Here is a 17,095-nt window from a genome sequence, read left to right as displayed (position 1 = left end):
TCCTCAGAGCCCCACACAAGACCATGGTGGCATTCAAAGCAATGCTGCTTCTTGGACCCTTAGTAAGGATGCTAGCTTACTGCCTCTCCTGACTGTCCTCAATTACTGCTGTGCAAATGGCTCAGGACAGGCCAACTTGCACTCCATGCCTTGCGTCCAAGCTTGATGCTTTTTATAGAAGTCTAACTGTAATAAGAGATGGAGACATGCCTCTCCCTCTTCTTCATGCATTTGTTCATTCAACCATCCTTTCTGCCACTACTGAGTCTTTAACTATGAACTGGTCTAGTACTGGGGAAACGGTAGTAAATAAGACAAAGTCTCTTATCCCACGAAAACGTGAAAAATTACGAACCTGACAAATAAACAGACACCTATACGATGTGCCAAGTTGAGATGCATGTGATCAAACAACATGAAGCAGTGCAAGGGGAACAAGGGTGATGTTATCAGGGTGGAGTTTTCAGCTATTTCAGGCCAGTGGTCAGAGAAGTCCTACCTGACAAGGTGACTTTTGAGGAGAGACACGTAGAATGTGAGGGAAGAAGCTCAGCGGGTATCAGTGGGGAGAGCAAAGCAGGGAGAGGGAACTCTAAGTGAAAAGTCCTGAGACGGGAACCTGCTTGGCACATCTGAAGAACCCCAAGGAGATCAGCACATCTGCAGAGTGAGCATCAAGGAGAACAGTGTGAGAGCTATGGGAGAAGCCAGATCACATAAGACTTGCAAAGGAATTCTGTTTTTATTGCACTGCAGGTGGGAAGCATGGAAGGGTTTTAGGAGTAACCAGAGCGGAGAGGAACCGAGGGATCACTCCATCTGCTACGTAAGTGAGGAGCAGGCAGGCCCAGGGAGACGGGCCCCTGCAGACGCAGAGACCCCTTAGGGACTCTTGTAATTTGCCAAGTGGGCAATGGTGGAAGCTTTCAGGAGGATGGCTGAAGTCGTGGCAGTGAGGAGAGGCTGGAATCTGGGCATGCTCTTGTAACACAGAGCTAAAAGGATTTGCTGATGGAGCAGATGGAGTGCGAGAGAAAGGCAGCAACGGAGGGTGATTCCAGTGGCTTTCTCTGAACACTTTTGGAAGTACAGAAATAAAGCAAATTCATAGAACCACCTGAGGTCCGTTTATTCAAAAACAAAAACAAAAGCAATAATTAATTGCTCAGTCTTGGTGAGAGAAGGAAGGTATGTCAAGTTTTAATGCCCTGTTCCCACATCCCTCTCCTCCGGTCCCCACTCATCATCCCAGCTACATCTCAGCCACATCATCTCCACTAGATAATGGCTATGAAAACAGGCAGCCTAGCACCCAGTGGAATCAGCAGAACAGTTTTAAGCTCCCTCAAAAGCCTTATTCCCATAGTACTGTTACTAATTTGCATGTCTGGCAGTTCCCTGGAAAATCCCCATTCATGGGACTTGCCTTGCTATACAACTCTTAGAAGAAAACATAAGGCAAAGGTTTCACGGCATTGGATTTGACCAGGATTTCATGGATATGACACCATAAGGGAAAAAATTATATATATACACACATATATATATATACACACACACATAAGATTTTTATGCATCAAAAAAAAAACTTAAAGTGAAAAGGCAGCCTACAGAATGGGAGAAAATATTTGCAAGTCATATATGTGGTAAGGGATTAATATCCAGGACATATAGAGAACTTCTAAAACAGCAAAAAGACGAGCAGCCTGATTCAAAAAAACGGGCAAAGGCCCCAAACAGACATTTCTCCATACAAGATACACGAATGGCCTCTTGCACATGAAAAGATGCTCAATGCCACTAATCATTAGGGACATGCAAATCAAAACTACAGGAAGCTACCATCTTGCATCCCTTAGGATGGCCACTAAAAACCAAAATAAAAAGAAAACAGAAAAGAACAAGTGTTGGAGAGGATATGGAAAGACCTGGAACACCTGTGCACAGTTATTGGTGGGAAATGTAAAATGGTACACCTGCTGTGGAATATGGTCCAGGGATTCCTCAAAAAAAAAAAAAGAAAGAAAAATAGAGTGACCATATGATCTAGCAACTTGACTTCTGAGTATATACCCAAAGGAATTGAAAGCAGGTTCCTGAAGAGATACTTGTATGTCCATGTTCCAAGCAGCACTGTTCACAACAGCGAAAACATGGAAGCAACCTAAGTGCCCACAGAGGGTCGAATGGATGAGCAAAATGTGGAATACACATACAATGGAATATTATTCACCCTTAAAAAGGAAGGAAATTCTGCAATGTGCTACAACATGGATGAACCTTGAGGACATTATGCTAAGTGAAATACACCAGTCACAAAAAAGACAAATACAGTATGATTCCACTTAAATGAGGTACTCGACTAGTCAAAATCACAGAGACAGAAAGTAGGATGGTGGTAGCTAGGGACTAGGGGAAAGCAGACAATGATGATTTGTAGTTTAACGAGTATTGTTTCAGTTTTACACAACGTAAAGTGTCCTGGAGATGGAAAGTGGTGCTGGTTGCACAATACATAAAAGTATTTAATAGCACTGAAGTGTATACTGAAAAATGGTTAAGATGGTAAACTTTATGTTCCTTTTTTTTTAAAATTAAAGTATAGTCAGTTACAATGTGTCAATTTCTGGTGCACAGCATAATGTCCCAGTCATGCATATATATACATATATTAGTTTTCATATTCTTTTTCATTAAAGGTTATTACAAGACATTGAAAATAGTTCCCTGTGCTATACAGAAGAAATCTGTTTTCTTAAAATCTGTTTTCATGTATAGTGCTTAACATTTGCAAATCTCAAACTCCCAAATTTTACCCTCCCTATCTCTTTTCCCCTATCATTGTAAAATTATTTACGATGTCTGCAGGTGTGTTTTATTTGTAGGTGAATTCATTAGTATCCTCTTTTTTCTTTCTTTCTTTTTTTTAGATTCCTCATATGACTGATCATATGGTATTTTTCTTTCTCTTTCTGGCTTACTTCACTTAGAATGACAATCTCCAAGTCAATCCATGTTGCACAAATGGCTTTATTTTATTCTTTTTTATGGCCGAGTAGTATTCCGTTGTATAAATATACCATGACTTCTTTTTCTAGTCATCTGCCGATGGACATTTAGGTTGTGTCTATGAATTTGCTATGGTATATAGTGCAGCTATGTACATTGGGGTGCATGTATCTTGTCAAATTAGTGTTCCCTCTGGAAACACGCCCAGGAGTGGGATTGCTGTATCATCGGGTAAGTCTATTTTTAGTATTATAAGGAATCTCCATACTGTTTTCTATAATGGCTGCACCAAACTACATTCCCACCAGCAGTGTAGGAAGGTTCCCTTTTCTTCACACCCTCTCCAGCATTTCCCGTTTGTGGACTTTTGAGTGATGGCCATTCTGACTGGTGTGAGGTGGTATCTCATGGGAGTTTTGATTTGCATTTCTTTGATAATTAGCGATACTGAGCATTTTCTCATGTGCCTATTGGCTATTTTTATCTCTCTACTGGAGAATTGCTTGTTTGGGTCTTCTCATTTTTGGATTGGGTTGTTGGTTTTTTTGTTATTAAGCTATCTGAGCTGTTTATGTATTTTGGAAATTAAGCCTTTGTCAGTGGCATCGTTTGCAAATTTTTTATCCCATTCCATAGGTTGTCGTTTTCTTTTGCTTATGGTTTCCTTTGCTGTGCAAAAGCTTATGTTTAATTAGGTCCCATTTGTTTATTTTCACTTTTATCTCTATTGCCTTGGTAGACCCCTAGGAGAACAGATTTATGTCAGAGAATGTTTTGCCTATGTTTTCTTCTTGGAGGTTTATCATGTCTTGTCTTATATTTAAATCTTGAGACCATTCTGAGTTTATTTTTGTGTATGGTGTGAGCGGGTGTTCTAACTTCACTGATTCACATGTGGCTGTCCAGGTTTCCCAACACCACATGCTGAAGAAACTGTCTTTTCTCCATTGTATATTCTTGCCTCCTTTGTCAAAAATTAGTTCACCGTAGGTCTGTGGGTTTATTTCTGGGCTCTCGATTCTGTTCCATTGATCCATATGCTGGGTTTTGTGCCAATACCAAGCTGTTTTGATTGCTGTAGCTCTGTAGTATTGTCTGAAATCTGGGAAGGTTATTCTTCCAGCTTCATCCTTTTCTTTCAGTATTGCTTTGGCAATTCTGGGTCTTTTGTGAAATTTTAGGTTCTGAGCATTTTAACAGAATAAAAAAGTGAAATAATTCTCCATTCTAAGAGACACCATCAAGAAAGTGAAAAGACAGCCCATGGACTCGGAGAAAATACCTGAAGAACATACGTTTGATAGAGACTAGTACCCAGGAAATACTAAGAACTCTGACAGCTCAGGAGGAAAAAAACCCAGTTCTAAAAAGGCAAAGGATGTGAAGAGACATTCCTCCACAGAAGATATAAATGGCAATAAGAATATGAAAAGCTGTGCAACATCCCCAGTTATTAGTGAAGTGCAAATCAAAACTGCAATGAGATACCACTTACATCCACTAGGATGGCTACAGTCAAATAGACAGACAAGAACAAGCGTCAGTGATGCCATGGGAATCCCCATTCATTGCTGGCAGGAGTGTAAAATTGTGTAGCTGCTTTGGAAAACAGTTGGGCAGTTCCTCAAAGGCTAAACACAGTTATCACATGACCACACAATTCCACTCCTAAGTATCCACCCAAGAGATAGGAAAACGTGTCTATGCAAAAAGTAGTCCTAAAATGTCCGTAGAAGTATTATTCATAATAGTCAAAAAGTGGAAACAACCAGAATGTTCATCAACTGATGAATCACAAAAATATGGCATATCCATAAGAAAAGAATATTATTTGGTCAAAAGGAAAGCAAGTGTTGATACCTGCTACAACATGGCTAATCTTTGAAACCATTGTGCTACGTGAAATAAGCCAGTCACAGAACACTACAACATGTAGATTCCACTGCTGGGGACTGTCCAGGATAGACCAAACCACAGAGACAGAACGTAGAGCAGTGGTGACCAGGGGCTGGAGGGAGCTGAGAACGGGGAGTGAGTGCTGACGGATAAGGGAGTTTTGTTTGGGGCTGAGGGAAATGTTCTAAAATTGATTGTGGTGATGGTTGCGTAATTGTATGAACATACCACAACCACTGAATTGTACACTTTGAAGAAGAATATTATGGTATGTGATTGTATCTCAATAAAGCTGTTATTAAAAGGCAAGTCAAATCAAATTACATAATTCTGGGATGCATACCTAGGAAGCAAATTAATAAAGAAAGTGAAGAAGTCGTTACCATAAAAGACAGGATCATGATCTCTCTCAAGCAGGAGGATATGATTGGCAATGACACATAGGTGACTTCTATGGAGATAAACTGTTGTTTACCTGATCAGGGTTTTACTTACATAGGTGTTTACCTTTCTCTCCCCCTTCTCTCCTGCTTCCTCCCTATTTCTCTCTTTCTCAGTAAAATATCCATAACATGAAATCAACCATCTTAAACATTTTGAAGTGTACAGTTCATTGGCATTAAGTACACTCACACTGTTGTGCAACCATCATCACCATCCACTTCCTGAACTTCTCATCGTGGCACCCTGAAAGTCTATACCCTTTAGACAATAACTGTCCATTACTCTTTTCCCCTGCCCCTGGTAATTTCTCTTCTGCTTTCTGTCTCTACGAACTTGACTACTTGTGGAACCTCATATAAATGAGATTATAAGGTATTAGTCCTTTTGTGCCTGGCTTAGCTGTTCTCATTTTACTCATTTACCGAAAACTATATTTCTGTTTCATGCACATTTTCTGACTGTGCTATGAGTCAAAATAAAAAAATTTCAGTAAAGAACAAAGGAGTGATGCCAATTGGAACAGAATATCTATACACTCTTTCAAAGACTTTCATTATACAACAGAGCAGGTGAAACTGGATGGCGACTGGACGGGGATGTGGGCTGAGAGGGATGGTTTTATGAAGGTGATACCTCACCTTCATAATAATAGGATGCATGTAATAGGATTGGATCCAATGGACAAACAGATGTCTAGGGTGTAAAAGAGAGAAGGGAGAAATGGAAAAGTGAAGTCCATGAGAAACTGAAAGGGAAGGCCACCTCACTCATAAGTAAAAGGACTGGCCTTAGATTGGAGCTTGGACAGTTTATCCACCCTAGTGGGAGGGACATTAGATACAGGTGGACTCATCCGGTGTCCACATGTGCAAACATTCTCTTGATTGCTTCTATTTTTCTCAGGGAAATACAAGGCAAGAAGAAATCAGGAGAGTGAACTGACTGGCCAAATATACGAAGGGGTACGTTTTGAGCTCATGACGGTGCCAGTAGTCACCATGTTTTTTTGGGTATTTCTTAAGACATTTTCAGATGTTCACGGCAGGCATGAAGCAAGTACACACACATAAGGTACAGCAGATGACACATCCCAGCAACCATACCCGGGAGCTATTTATTCATTCAAGAAATAAGTCTTGTGCATCTACTCTTGGACAAGCACTCTTCCAGACACGGAGGGCTATAAGGATGAACAAACAGAAGTGGTCACTGAACACATGGAGGTCCTATCCTAACACAGGGGAGACTTTCAGGATACCTAGTCTTCAAAAGGCATCGTCTTAAGATACTGCCATGTCAGGACCAGCCCAAGAAGGGTAATAGGCCTGGAGATACCAACCAGCGTGCCCATGATAACTGCCCAAAGCGGACACTGCTCTATTGGCATCCCCCATACACCCTTCTGGACAGTGTTATAAAGTGACCTTGAGAAACTGAATTCTGATGATGTTAAAGAAATAGGAGTATTGTTGTTTGCCCCATGGGTTTATTTTGGGGGCACAGGGCAGCCACCCCATTGGCCTTATCTAATGGATGGCACAGCACTATAAGGCCTCACTGTGTGGTAAAGACCACCAGAGTTATGATGTCCATGTGGTACAGAGCAAGAGTTTCAGAAGAGGGGGAAGTGGGCAATGGAGTGCCCACCAGAGTCCTCCAAGCCCTCTGGCCTGGAACATTTGGAGTCAGCCGAGCAACGGACAACAGGAGGGGTGGGGGAGGGGCGTTCCATACGGTCCAATTCAAGAGGGTATGGCGCTTCTGTTTCCTCTCTCAAGATACGGTTTTGCATTTTAGAGTCTGCTGTCCCTCTTCATGATTATGTCACTTCATAATGTCAAAAGGACCTTAACCAGGAAGTGCTGAAGCTGATGCTGGAAGGAAGTCACAGAGAAAGACACTATTTGAAGCATAACAGAGAGATCAGAAAGACTGGAAAGGACACAGCCAGGGGCTGTGCCTCTGAGAGGTAGGCAGTAGCCACCGTTCATGCAGTCAGCATAGATCTGAGGCTACTACCTGTGACAGAGGGTCTGTGTGTCAGGCAGAGCTGCTGCTAATGGAAAGAGGTCCTACATCATCAACTGACTCACTAGGGCCGTGGCAGTGGCACCATCTGTGAGAGACTCTGCCCCCTTCTCGTCTTGTCTCCAGAAAAACCAAGTGGTTATGTATGAAGCTAGCAGAGTGCTTGAGACTTGGGCTTCCCAGATGAAGGGCTTGAGGCCGGCACTCCTGCCAGGAACTTCACGTGTCACGTCGGGGATCATGCTGGTCTTGGTATTGGTTTTCCTGCCAAGCTTGTACGGTGACCTGGGATCAGTATATTACTCTTCCTATGAAATAGTCATCCCCAACAGTCTGACAGTGGAGGGAAGGGAAGGCCCAGTGGAAAAGGTGTCCTATATGCTGTTTATGCAGGGCCAGAAGCAGCTGATACACCTGACGGTGAAGAGAGACTACTTTCTCAACAGCTTTCCAGTCTTCAGCTACCACAGCGGCATCCTGGGGCAAGAAATGCCTTTCGTCGCACGTGACTGTCACTACGAAGGCTACATAGAAGGAGTCCCAGGTTCTTTTGTTTCCGTCAACACCTGTTCAGGCCTCAGGGGCATCCTGATTAAGGAGGAAAAATCCTATGGCATTGAGCCCATGCACTCTTCAAAACGGTTTGAGCATGTGTTGTACATCATGGCACACGAAGCTCGTGTCTCCTGCAGTGTCACTTCCAAGGACAGCCAAGTGGCACCGACCAGCCGGCAACGAGACAGCAGCAGGCCTCGCGGTCTGCAGGTGCCGTCCTACTTGTGGTCACACACCAAGTACGTGGAGATGTTCGTCGTGGTCAACAACCAGCGGTTCCAGATGTGGGGCAGTGACGTCAATGAGACAGTCCAGAGAGTAATGGACATCATTGCTCTGGCCAACAGCTTCACCAGGGGAATCAACACAGAGGTGGTGCTGGTTGGAATGGAGATTTGGACCGAGGGGGACCTCATAGGCGTCCCAGTGGACCTGCAAGTTGCACTCAGGAATTTCAATAGCTGGAGACACGAGCAGCTCTTCCATCGTGTGAAGCATGATGTTGCCCACATGATTGTTGGACACCATCCTAAAGAGGATATGGGACAGGCCTTTCTCAGTGGCGCCTGTTCAAGTGCTTTTGCAGCAGCTGTTGAGTCCTTCCATCACGAAGATGTCCTCCTGTTTGCAGCACTCATGGTCCATGAGCTTGGGCACAACTTGGGGATTCAGCACGACCATTCGGCCTGCATTTGTAAAGGTGAACACTTTTGCCTCATGCATGAAAATATCACCAAAGGAAGTGGCTTCAGCAACTGCAGCTCTGACGACTTCTACCGGTTCCTCCGGGAACACAAAGGGGCCTGCCTGTTTAACAAGCCTGGGCACAAAGGCCGCTTACGCAGGGACGCCCAGTGTGGAAATGGTGTGGTAGAATATGGTGAGCAGTGTGACTGTGGTTCTGAGTGTGACAATCACCCGTGCTGTGACGAAACATGTAGGCTGAAGGAGAAAGCAGTCTGTAATCCTGGACCCTGCTGTAATAATTCATGCCAATATGAAAAAATTGGATCCACGTGCCGTCCTGCTGTGGGAGAGTGTGACCTCCCAGAGTACTGTCTTGGTGACTCTGGAGAATGTCCCCCAGACCGCTACAAGCAAGACGGTACGTTGTGTCAAAAAGTGCACTATTGTTTTGAAGGACGCTGCAGGACTGCTGATAACCAATGTTTAGATATTTTTGGGTACCCTTCAAGATCTGCCCCAGAAGAGTGTTATCGGTCACTCAATAAGAAAGGGAACAGGTTTGGAAACTGTGGTAGTCCCACGAATAGTAACCCAGAATATGTTCAATGTGAAGATAATAACTTATTTTGCGGTAAAGTTGTATGTACAAATGTCAAACAGCTACCAGATATCAGACCCCAGTACACAGTGTTGCAGGTCCCTCATGAAAATGACTACTGCTGGGTCATGGATGCATATGACACTACTGATATCCCGGATGAAGGAACGTCATGGGGTGGCAGTACTTGTGGAGACAACAGTGTCTGCATGAATCACATCTGTAGTGATCATTCAGTGCTTGGGTATGACTGCAAACCAGAAGAAGTGTGTAACGGGAAAGGAGTTTGCAACAATTTGAAGCACTGCCACTGTATGGGTGGTTTTGCTCCCCCTGACTGCAACACTGCAGGAAATGGTGGTAGTGTGGACAGTGGCCCCCCTGGTATGAGTGAAGAATCAGAACCACCAGCTGGAGGTGGAAGTCAAAACACTACCGGAAGCAAAAAAGAAGAACTCTTAGATACGGCGATAATAATATTTATTATACTTTTCCTCATAATACTAGCAATTATAATGTGTTGCATCTTCTGGCTTTGCAAACGGGAGAAAGAGAAAGAAGCGGCTCCACCACCTGAAGAAGGGCCTCCTGCAGAGGCTGCTCCACCAGTGGAGGCCCCAGAAGAAGAGGAAGAGGAAGAGGAGGAAGAGGAAGAGGAAGAGGAGGAAGAGGAAGAGGAAGAGGAGGAGGAAGAATCAGAGCCGTAAGACAACAGAGGGAGAAAGAGGCCTGATATATCAAACACCTTAAGTTTGAGTGGGGATGAGCAGCTTAGTGAAGCAAAGGTTAAGTGGGAATTCATAGCTCCAGTGGCTCTAGCTAGGATTACAAAGTCTACAAGATTATACTCACGTAGGAGGAGGGCTTCTCGCTGTCACATTATTCATTTTGGTAATAAAGGTTTTATTCTTGCATTAACTATATTACTACTTTTTGCTTTTTCACATTTTACTTGAACTCTTCACATGCCTCTACTGTCATCAACGTTCCTGTCTTAGGCTAACTTTTCTAGTCACAGATCCTTTTTTTAGCTCATACCATCTTTCATCTAAGTTGTCTGACAAACTAATAGTGGTACCTGCACTTATTACTAGTAGCTGAATTTTCACTTAAGTAACAGCTACCTACTATGTGAGGACAGTTTTCTTATGTGACAGATTGTTCTCATTTGCACTGTAAGTGTGCATTCATGAAACAAGGAGTTTTTAAATGAATGAATAAATAAGTAAATAAAATCCTATTCAGATTAGACGTGTCTTCAGATTCCATGTGGTATAGTTATTGAGTCTGTTTTCTTCTGGGACTCTGTGGGATGGACTATAACCAATAAGGCAGAAGTCTCCAGGGTCAAGAGGCTAGTGTTTATGTTATCCACCTTTCCCCTCAGTATTTATACTAATGTTATACAGGAGAGAGGCCCCTACCACAGTGCTGAGTAAAGTATGAAAATAAAATTTTGTCTTTTCTATTTTTCTTTTTTTATTTATTGAAATTAATAACTTGACTGACATCAGAAGGAATCGCTCCAACTATAGGTAACAACTTTGGATGTGGTAGGTAACTTCTCTGTGAAGACAGCATAAAGCAAGTATAATATTAACATTATTCATTCTGTGACAGGAACTGTGTTAAACACTTTACATTTACTGTCTTAATTTGATCCTCCCAACCACCCTATGAAATCTCTATCTTGTTCATGAGGAAAGAGACCAAAGAGAATTTTCTCTCGAGCTAGTAAGTGGTGGTACCTGGATTTCTTCCCAGGTGTGACTCAATCTACATTTTCTACTATCGTATATACCTTTCCTTTGAGTAAAACGTGACAGGAAAGACACTCAACATGTCTTTAATTAAGCTGTATTATGAGCCCACAAACTGTGTAGTCATTATTGCTGAAAATGTCTTTTCTCCTAACATCATGGTGTTTCAAGCTGTCATCATATTCAGTGCTGTGGGCCCAGCATATTGTAGATGCTTAATAAGTGTTTACCAAGTGAATGATTTAACCAGAGCTGACTTTAAAATATAAGACCAAATTCATTCTTGGGGTAGGATGCCTCTTACCACTCCCTAGCACAACCAAAATCTTCCTTAGATTCAATACTCCTAAATATTTATAAAGAGTCAAATAAGTCACAAAAAGTTTATAAAATCCCAAACTCCAACAAATGAAAGAAAGACTATGATAAGGGAGGTGCCAGTTTTAATGTAGGCAGGACTGAGCAGGGAGATGTAAGTTGGGCTGTAAAATCTCCATGTTCAAGGATCAGTTTACTGGAACACTCAGGTGACAACAGTTCATTCTGCACTGTGTGTGACTGCCTCTAGGATGTGTATCATTTCACCTGACTCCTATATTTGGGGGGGTCTGACGAATGCTTACACATTCCAATAGTTTGTGTTAGTAGTCACTCATGCTCCAGCCAGCTGCTCCTGTGAGAACTCTGATGGTGATTTATTGCCATCCTTTCCTGCCTTCCCTGAGCACTACTGTCTTTTCTGTGCTGTCTCAGGTCAAAAGACACCTCATCCTTCCCTTAGTTCCTAGAAGCACAGCCAAGTCCAGGCTCTAGATTTTTATCCAGATTTTGAGGGAAAAAATGGAAATTACAATGTGTAAAAGAAAACACATTTGTATGCTGCAGATATTATGCTTCTGGGGTTCAGGGGTCATGCCCTCTTGGGGTACTCGGATAGGATATCTCCCTCCTTGGAACTGACTTGACATCCCTTCTTATTCCTGTAGGAGGACTTTTAGGAATATCCTCATAGCCTGTAATTAGATTCCACATCATTTTCTGGGGCCCAGTGAAGGAGAAATTTTTTAAAAATAATTTACTGAAAATCCAGATCATATATCACCATAACCTCACATGAATGCAATCCTGCCCACAATGAAAAAGCATTAAATTGATTTAACAATAATTTAGCTTTTTTATGTCCAAACTTCAATCTTTTTAAAGTTTTCTCTTTTATTTTTAATTTTCATTGAGATATAATTGACATGTAACATATTAGTTTCAGATGTACAACATAATGATTCATATCTGTATATTTTGTAAAATAATCACTACAGTAAGTCTAGCTAGTATTCATCATCACACAGTTACATTTTTACTTATGATTAGAACTTTTAAGATCTACTCTTTCAATATACAACACAGTAGTATTAATTAGTCACCATGCTCTATATTATATTCTCAAGACTTACTTATTTCATAATTGGAGGTTTATACCCTTTGACCACCTTCATACATTTCACCAGCCCCCTTTGTCCTGTCTCTAGCAACCATTGATTTGTTCTCTGTATCTGTGAGTTCAGTTTTTTGGTTTTCTGTTTCTTTTAGATTCCACAAATAAGTAAAGTATTTGCCTTTTTCTGTGTGACTGATTTCACCTGACACAATGCCTTCAAGGTCCATCCAAGTTGTCACACATGGCAAGGTTTCCTTCTTTTTATGGCTGAATAATATTCCATTTGTGTGTGTGTGTAACATTTTCTTAATTCATTCATCCATTGATAGACACCTAAGTTGCTTGTACAACTTGGCAATCATAAATAATGCTGCAATGAACACTGGGGTGCAGATACCGCTTTTAGTTAGTGTTTTCATTTCTTTTGGATAAATCCCCAGAAGTGAATTCCTGGGTCATACGGTAGTCCTATTTTTGATTTCTTGAGGAACCTCCATATTGTTTTTCATAGTGGCTTTTCCAATTCCCACCAACTGTGCACAACAGTTACCTTTTCTCCACATCCTCGCCAAAACTTATCTCTTGTCTTTTTGATAACAGATATGAAGTGATATCTCATTGTGGTTTTGATATGCATTTCCCAGGTGATTAGTGATGTTGAGCACATTTTCATGGACCTGATGGCCATTGGTATATCTTCTCTGGAAAACTGTTTATCAAGATCCTCTGCCCATTAAAAAAATTTTTTTTTGTTATTGAGTTGTATAAGTTCATTTTTTATTTTAGGTATTAACCTTTTATCAAATACATGATTTACAAATAATTTCTCCCATTTAAGAGGCTGCCTTTTCATTCTGTTGATGATTTCCTTTGCTGTGTAGAAAGAAGTCTTTTAGTTTGATGTAGTTCCACTTGTTTTTGCTTTTGTTGCCTTGGCTTTTGGTGTCAATCTGAAAAATCACTGCCAAGACCAATATCATGGAGCTTTCTGTCTGTTTTTCCAGGAATTTTATGGTTTGGGATCTTACTTTCATGTCTTTAATACATTTGGAGTATTTTGGTTAGAGTCTTTAGGGTTTTTTATATGTCATCTGCAAGTAATGACAGTTTTACTTCTTCCTTTCTGATTTGGATGACTTTTCTTTCTTTTTCTTGCCTAACTGCTCTGCCTACAACTTGTAATATACTATGTTGAATGAAAGCAGCGAGAGTAGGATTCTTGCCTTGTTACTGATCTTAGAGGAAACGCTTTTAGCTATTCACCACTAAGTATCATGTTATTAGTTTCCTTCTTGAGTAGAATTTTGTCATTTTGGGTGGATGTGGACCAAAATCTCAATAAAGTGTTTTTTTTTTTTAAAGGGCAATCTTCCTCCACCATTGAAAATGCTAAATAAGTAAAATAATTTCCCCCCCCTGCTACTATACCTAAAGCTGTCAAAATATTTGAGCTCCTTTATTACACTCCCATAATACATGCCATGGCTCCAGGTAATTACTCTGGAATGGGTAGACGAATCTCCCATAATCCTCTCCCACACTTGATCTTAGCCTAAAGGCTGAGAAGCGATAATCCTCCCCCACAAACATACACACTCTACTACCTTATGTTCTGTTATGGAAAAATCCTCCTACTTCCAGAGGTTGATGGTGGGAGGGGGAGCTAAATTTTTTGACCATGATCTTACCTATGTGACAAATCCTGTATCTTTGAAATCTGTGACATTTCAATTCTCAGTAGTTCTTATTTAATCAGAGTCAGAGGAAAAATTTGCTTTATTTATGGGAGAATGTTTTAGTGAGATTTTATTTTATTTAAAGATAAAACTCAAGGACTATTCCTCACTAGAATAGTTGAGACATGATTTATACAGTTCACCTAAACTTAAAGATGAGCCGTCTTCAGTGTAGGCAAAATTACTTCCTTTTGGAGTACACTGTTATGTTGATCACTGAGAAGGAAGGATTTTGTTGAGAGAAAAGCTGGAAGTTGGAGACCTGGGGTTTGTTTAAGAGTGTCCAGGTAAAGGACTGAGGCACAAGAATGCTGGAAGCTACTGTCCTCTGGAAGACCATGGTCTCTGGACTCTTGATGTACTGATGTCAAGTATTCATTATCTCCTGTTTTCTTTTTTTTTTTTTTAATTGAAGTTTAGTTGGCTTACAACATTGTGTTAATTTCTGGTGTACAGCATAGTGATTCTGTTATATCTATATATATCTATAGCTATCTCTCTATATGTATTCTTTTGCATATTATTTTTCACTATAGGCTATTGCAAGGTATTGAATATAGTTCCCTGGGCTATACAGTAGGACTTTATTTATCTATTTTATATATAGTAGTTAGCATGACCATGTGCCCTTAAAGTACCATGGCCAGAACCTCTGTACTATGTATGAATTTATTACTGTAGATATGGGCTTCAGCAATGCAGCTTCCACTACTTCCACAAGTTGTTGCATAAGCACAGAGAGCTGCCTATTTAATAAACCTGAGAGCCAAAGCTCCTTTTGAAAGCCATATTGTAAGAATAAGATAATGGATAAAAGAATGTGACTATGGCAATGTCCTTGATTGTTAAAAGGATCACTGCTGTCTGCCCTCATGCCAGCTGAAGAAGGGATCAGATTATGCATTTAGATGTTACTGCAAAAAATGCAAATTTCTACAGACAACCACATCCTGCCACCTCAGTGTCGATGAATGTGACCTCCCAGAATACTGTAATGGCACCCCTAAGTGGTACCAGACAGATGTCTACAAGCAAGACAGTACCTCTTGCAAGGAAAAAGGTTACTGTTACCAAGGCTGGTGCTGAAGACTGGAGAATGTGTGTGTTAAAAAAATCTTTGGAAAGGGCACAAAGGTTGTCCAGGAAAGTCGAATACCAAGCAAGACAGGTTTGGGAACTGTGGCAGTGAATCTAAAGGGATGTTTAAGGTCTTCAGCAAGTGCAAGGCCAAAGATGTAAAATGTGGGAGTCTACTATGTAAAAACATCTAAAGGCTCCCATGCATTGAAAAATATCGAAATACTCAGTTCCCTATGCAGGACACATGATGTTGGGGTGTGAAGGCTTTTGAAGCCACAGACAGGGCTGAAGAGGGGGAGGTGAAGGATGGTACAACACGTGGTCCACAGAAGATATCTATTAGCTGAACTTGTTTAGATCCAATTATACTCCACTATGACTACAACCTGGGCAAGCCATGAAAGGGATGTTTGCAGACATTTTAAGAACTGTGTCTATTTGTATGCCCCTCTTAAATGTGAATTCAAAGGCTACAACAGTAGTTTGAATAGTGGCTATCTTATTCTTAGTAGGATGAAAAGCTGATATGAAAATCCTAATTTTGCCTAACCTTTTATTATTTTTCATTCCTACAATCTTTTTGTTTGCCTACATCCACAGAATATCTAAGACCTATGTCAACACAAAAAAGAGAGAAGAAGATGAACAAACCTGACAAATATTTGATAATAACCTTTTTTTCTGGCAATAAAGTCAAATATGAAGTGATACGAAAAGGACTTTTTAAGAGATGAAGTCCTGGTGGGAGGGTATAGCTCAGCAGCTGAGCGTGTGCTTAGCATGCACAAGGTCCTGGGTTCAATGCCCAATATCCCCATTAAAAAAAAAAAAAAGAAATGAAGTCCTTAGTTCTGGTGTCCCACAGTTCTATGGAAATGAGAATTCTTGTTTCCATCTGTCTTTCTGTATGCTGAATGCTTATTAGTTTTTTTAATTAAAAGAAGTTAAAGCAGCTCTCTAGATGAGACAATCTTTCTTGTTCTCTGCTACCCAGAAACCAGGTCTCCAGAGCTTTGGACAAGGGGAGACCTCAAGATGTGATCTTGACAGAATGAGGCCAGGTTACCATCCACAGTAAGGTTGAAGCTCATGGCCTAAAACCTCAAGAGCTATTACTGAGCTCCCTAACATTTCTATTGAGTTTCTACTGTCTAGTCCCCCATTATAATCTACTCTGTCAATTTTCTCTAATCTTAAGGATTTTTGCCTTGGTCAGACCAAGGGAATTTACAGGGAGAAGCATCTGATTTATTAGTTTTAAATGTTTTAGTTGATTATCATTCCAGTCTTTGTCCATTTGGCTCTCTCCTTTGTTTTGGCATCATAGTATCTGATGCCCCGGCCTCAGATTGGTCTTCTTCATGACCTAACTGGAGAGGCCAAATATTACTCGTTACATGACTAAAGAGGAAGAAGCATTAAACATCCCTACCCATGAATGAGCCTCTTCAGTATGGGAATCTTTTCTTTCCCCAAAGGTTAAATTCTACTGGTTAGTCATTCATTCACTTGCTTACTCATTTATTCAATAAACATATATTTAGCACTTACTGTCAGATTGAACCATGTAAAACTGATATTAGACCATTTTCACCTACAAAAATGGCAAGTTCATATAGTTCAACCCGATCCTACATATAAGCACTATGAAATCTACAATGGATTTTGCTTGTAAATGAGAGCTGAGGTTTTGATTCCGTTTTCTTTTAATCCTGATTTCTTTTAAATCTTATCCACTGTAACTTAAGAAGAGTGGCCTTAATTTTCTAGAGCAGGATGATTCCTACTGTTAAGGCCTAGACCAGTACTGAACGTATAAGAGACCAGGATGTGGTATATCTGAGGATCCCACTATCACCCTTTTCGA

At 40.9% G+C, this 17,095-nt stretch overlaps 1 protein-coding gene across 1 annotated transcript; it reads left to right on the top strand.

Annotated features, from left to right (window-relative positions):
- Positions 1 to 7,077: 7,077 nt before the first annotated feature.
- LOC116276581 (disintegrin and metalloproteinase domain-containing protein 1a-like) lies at positions 7,078 to 10,135 on the top strand. The gene has a single exon (XM_031670068.2). The coding sequence runs from the start codon at positions 7,519 to 7,521 to the stop codon at positions 9,922 to 9,924; it is 2,406 nt and encodes an 801-aa protein (XP_031525928.2). The 5' UTR covers positions 7,078 to 7,518; the 3' UTR covers positions 9,925 to 10,135.
- Positions 10,136 to 17,095: the final 6,960 nt, after the last annotated feature.

The sequence above is a fragment of the Vicugna pacos genome, chromosome 32, assembly GCF_048564905.1.
Source record: "Vicugna pacos chromosome 32, VicPac4, whole genome shotgun sequence".
Classification (NCBI taxonomy): Eukaryota; Metazoa; Chordata; class Mammalia; order Artiodactyla; family Camelidae; genus Vicugna; species Vicugna pacos.
This window is presented reverse-complemented; position numbering and strand designations above follow the sequence as displayed.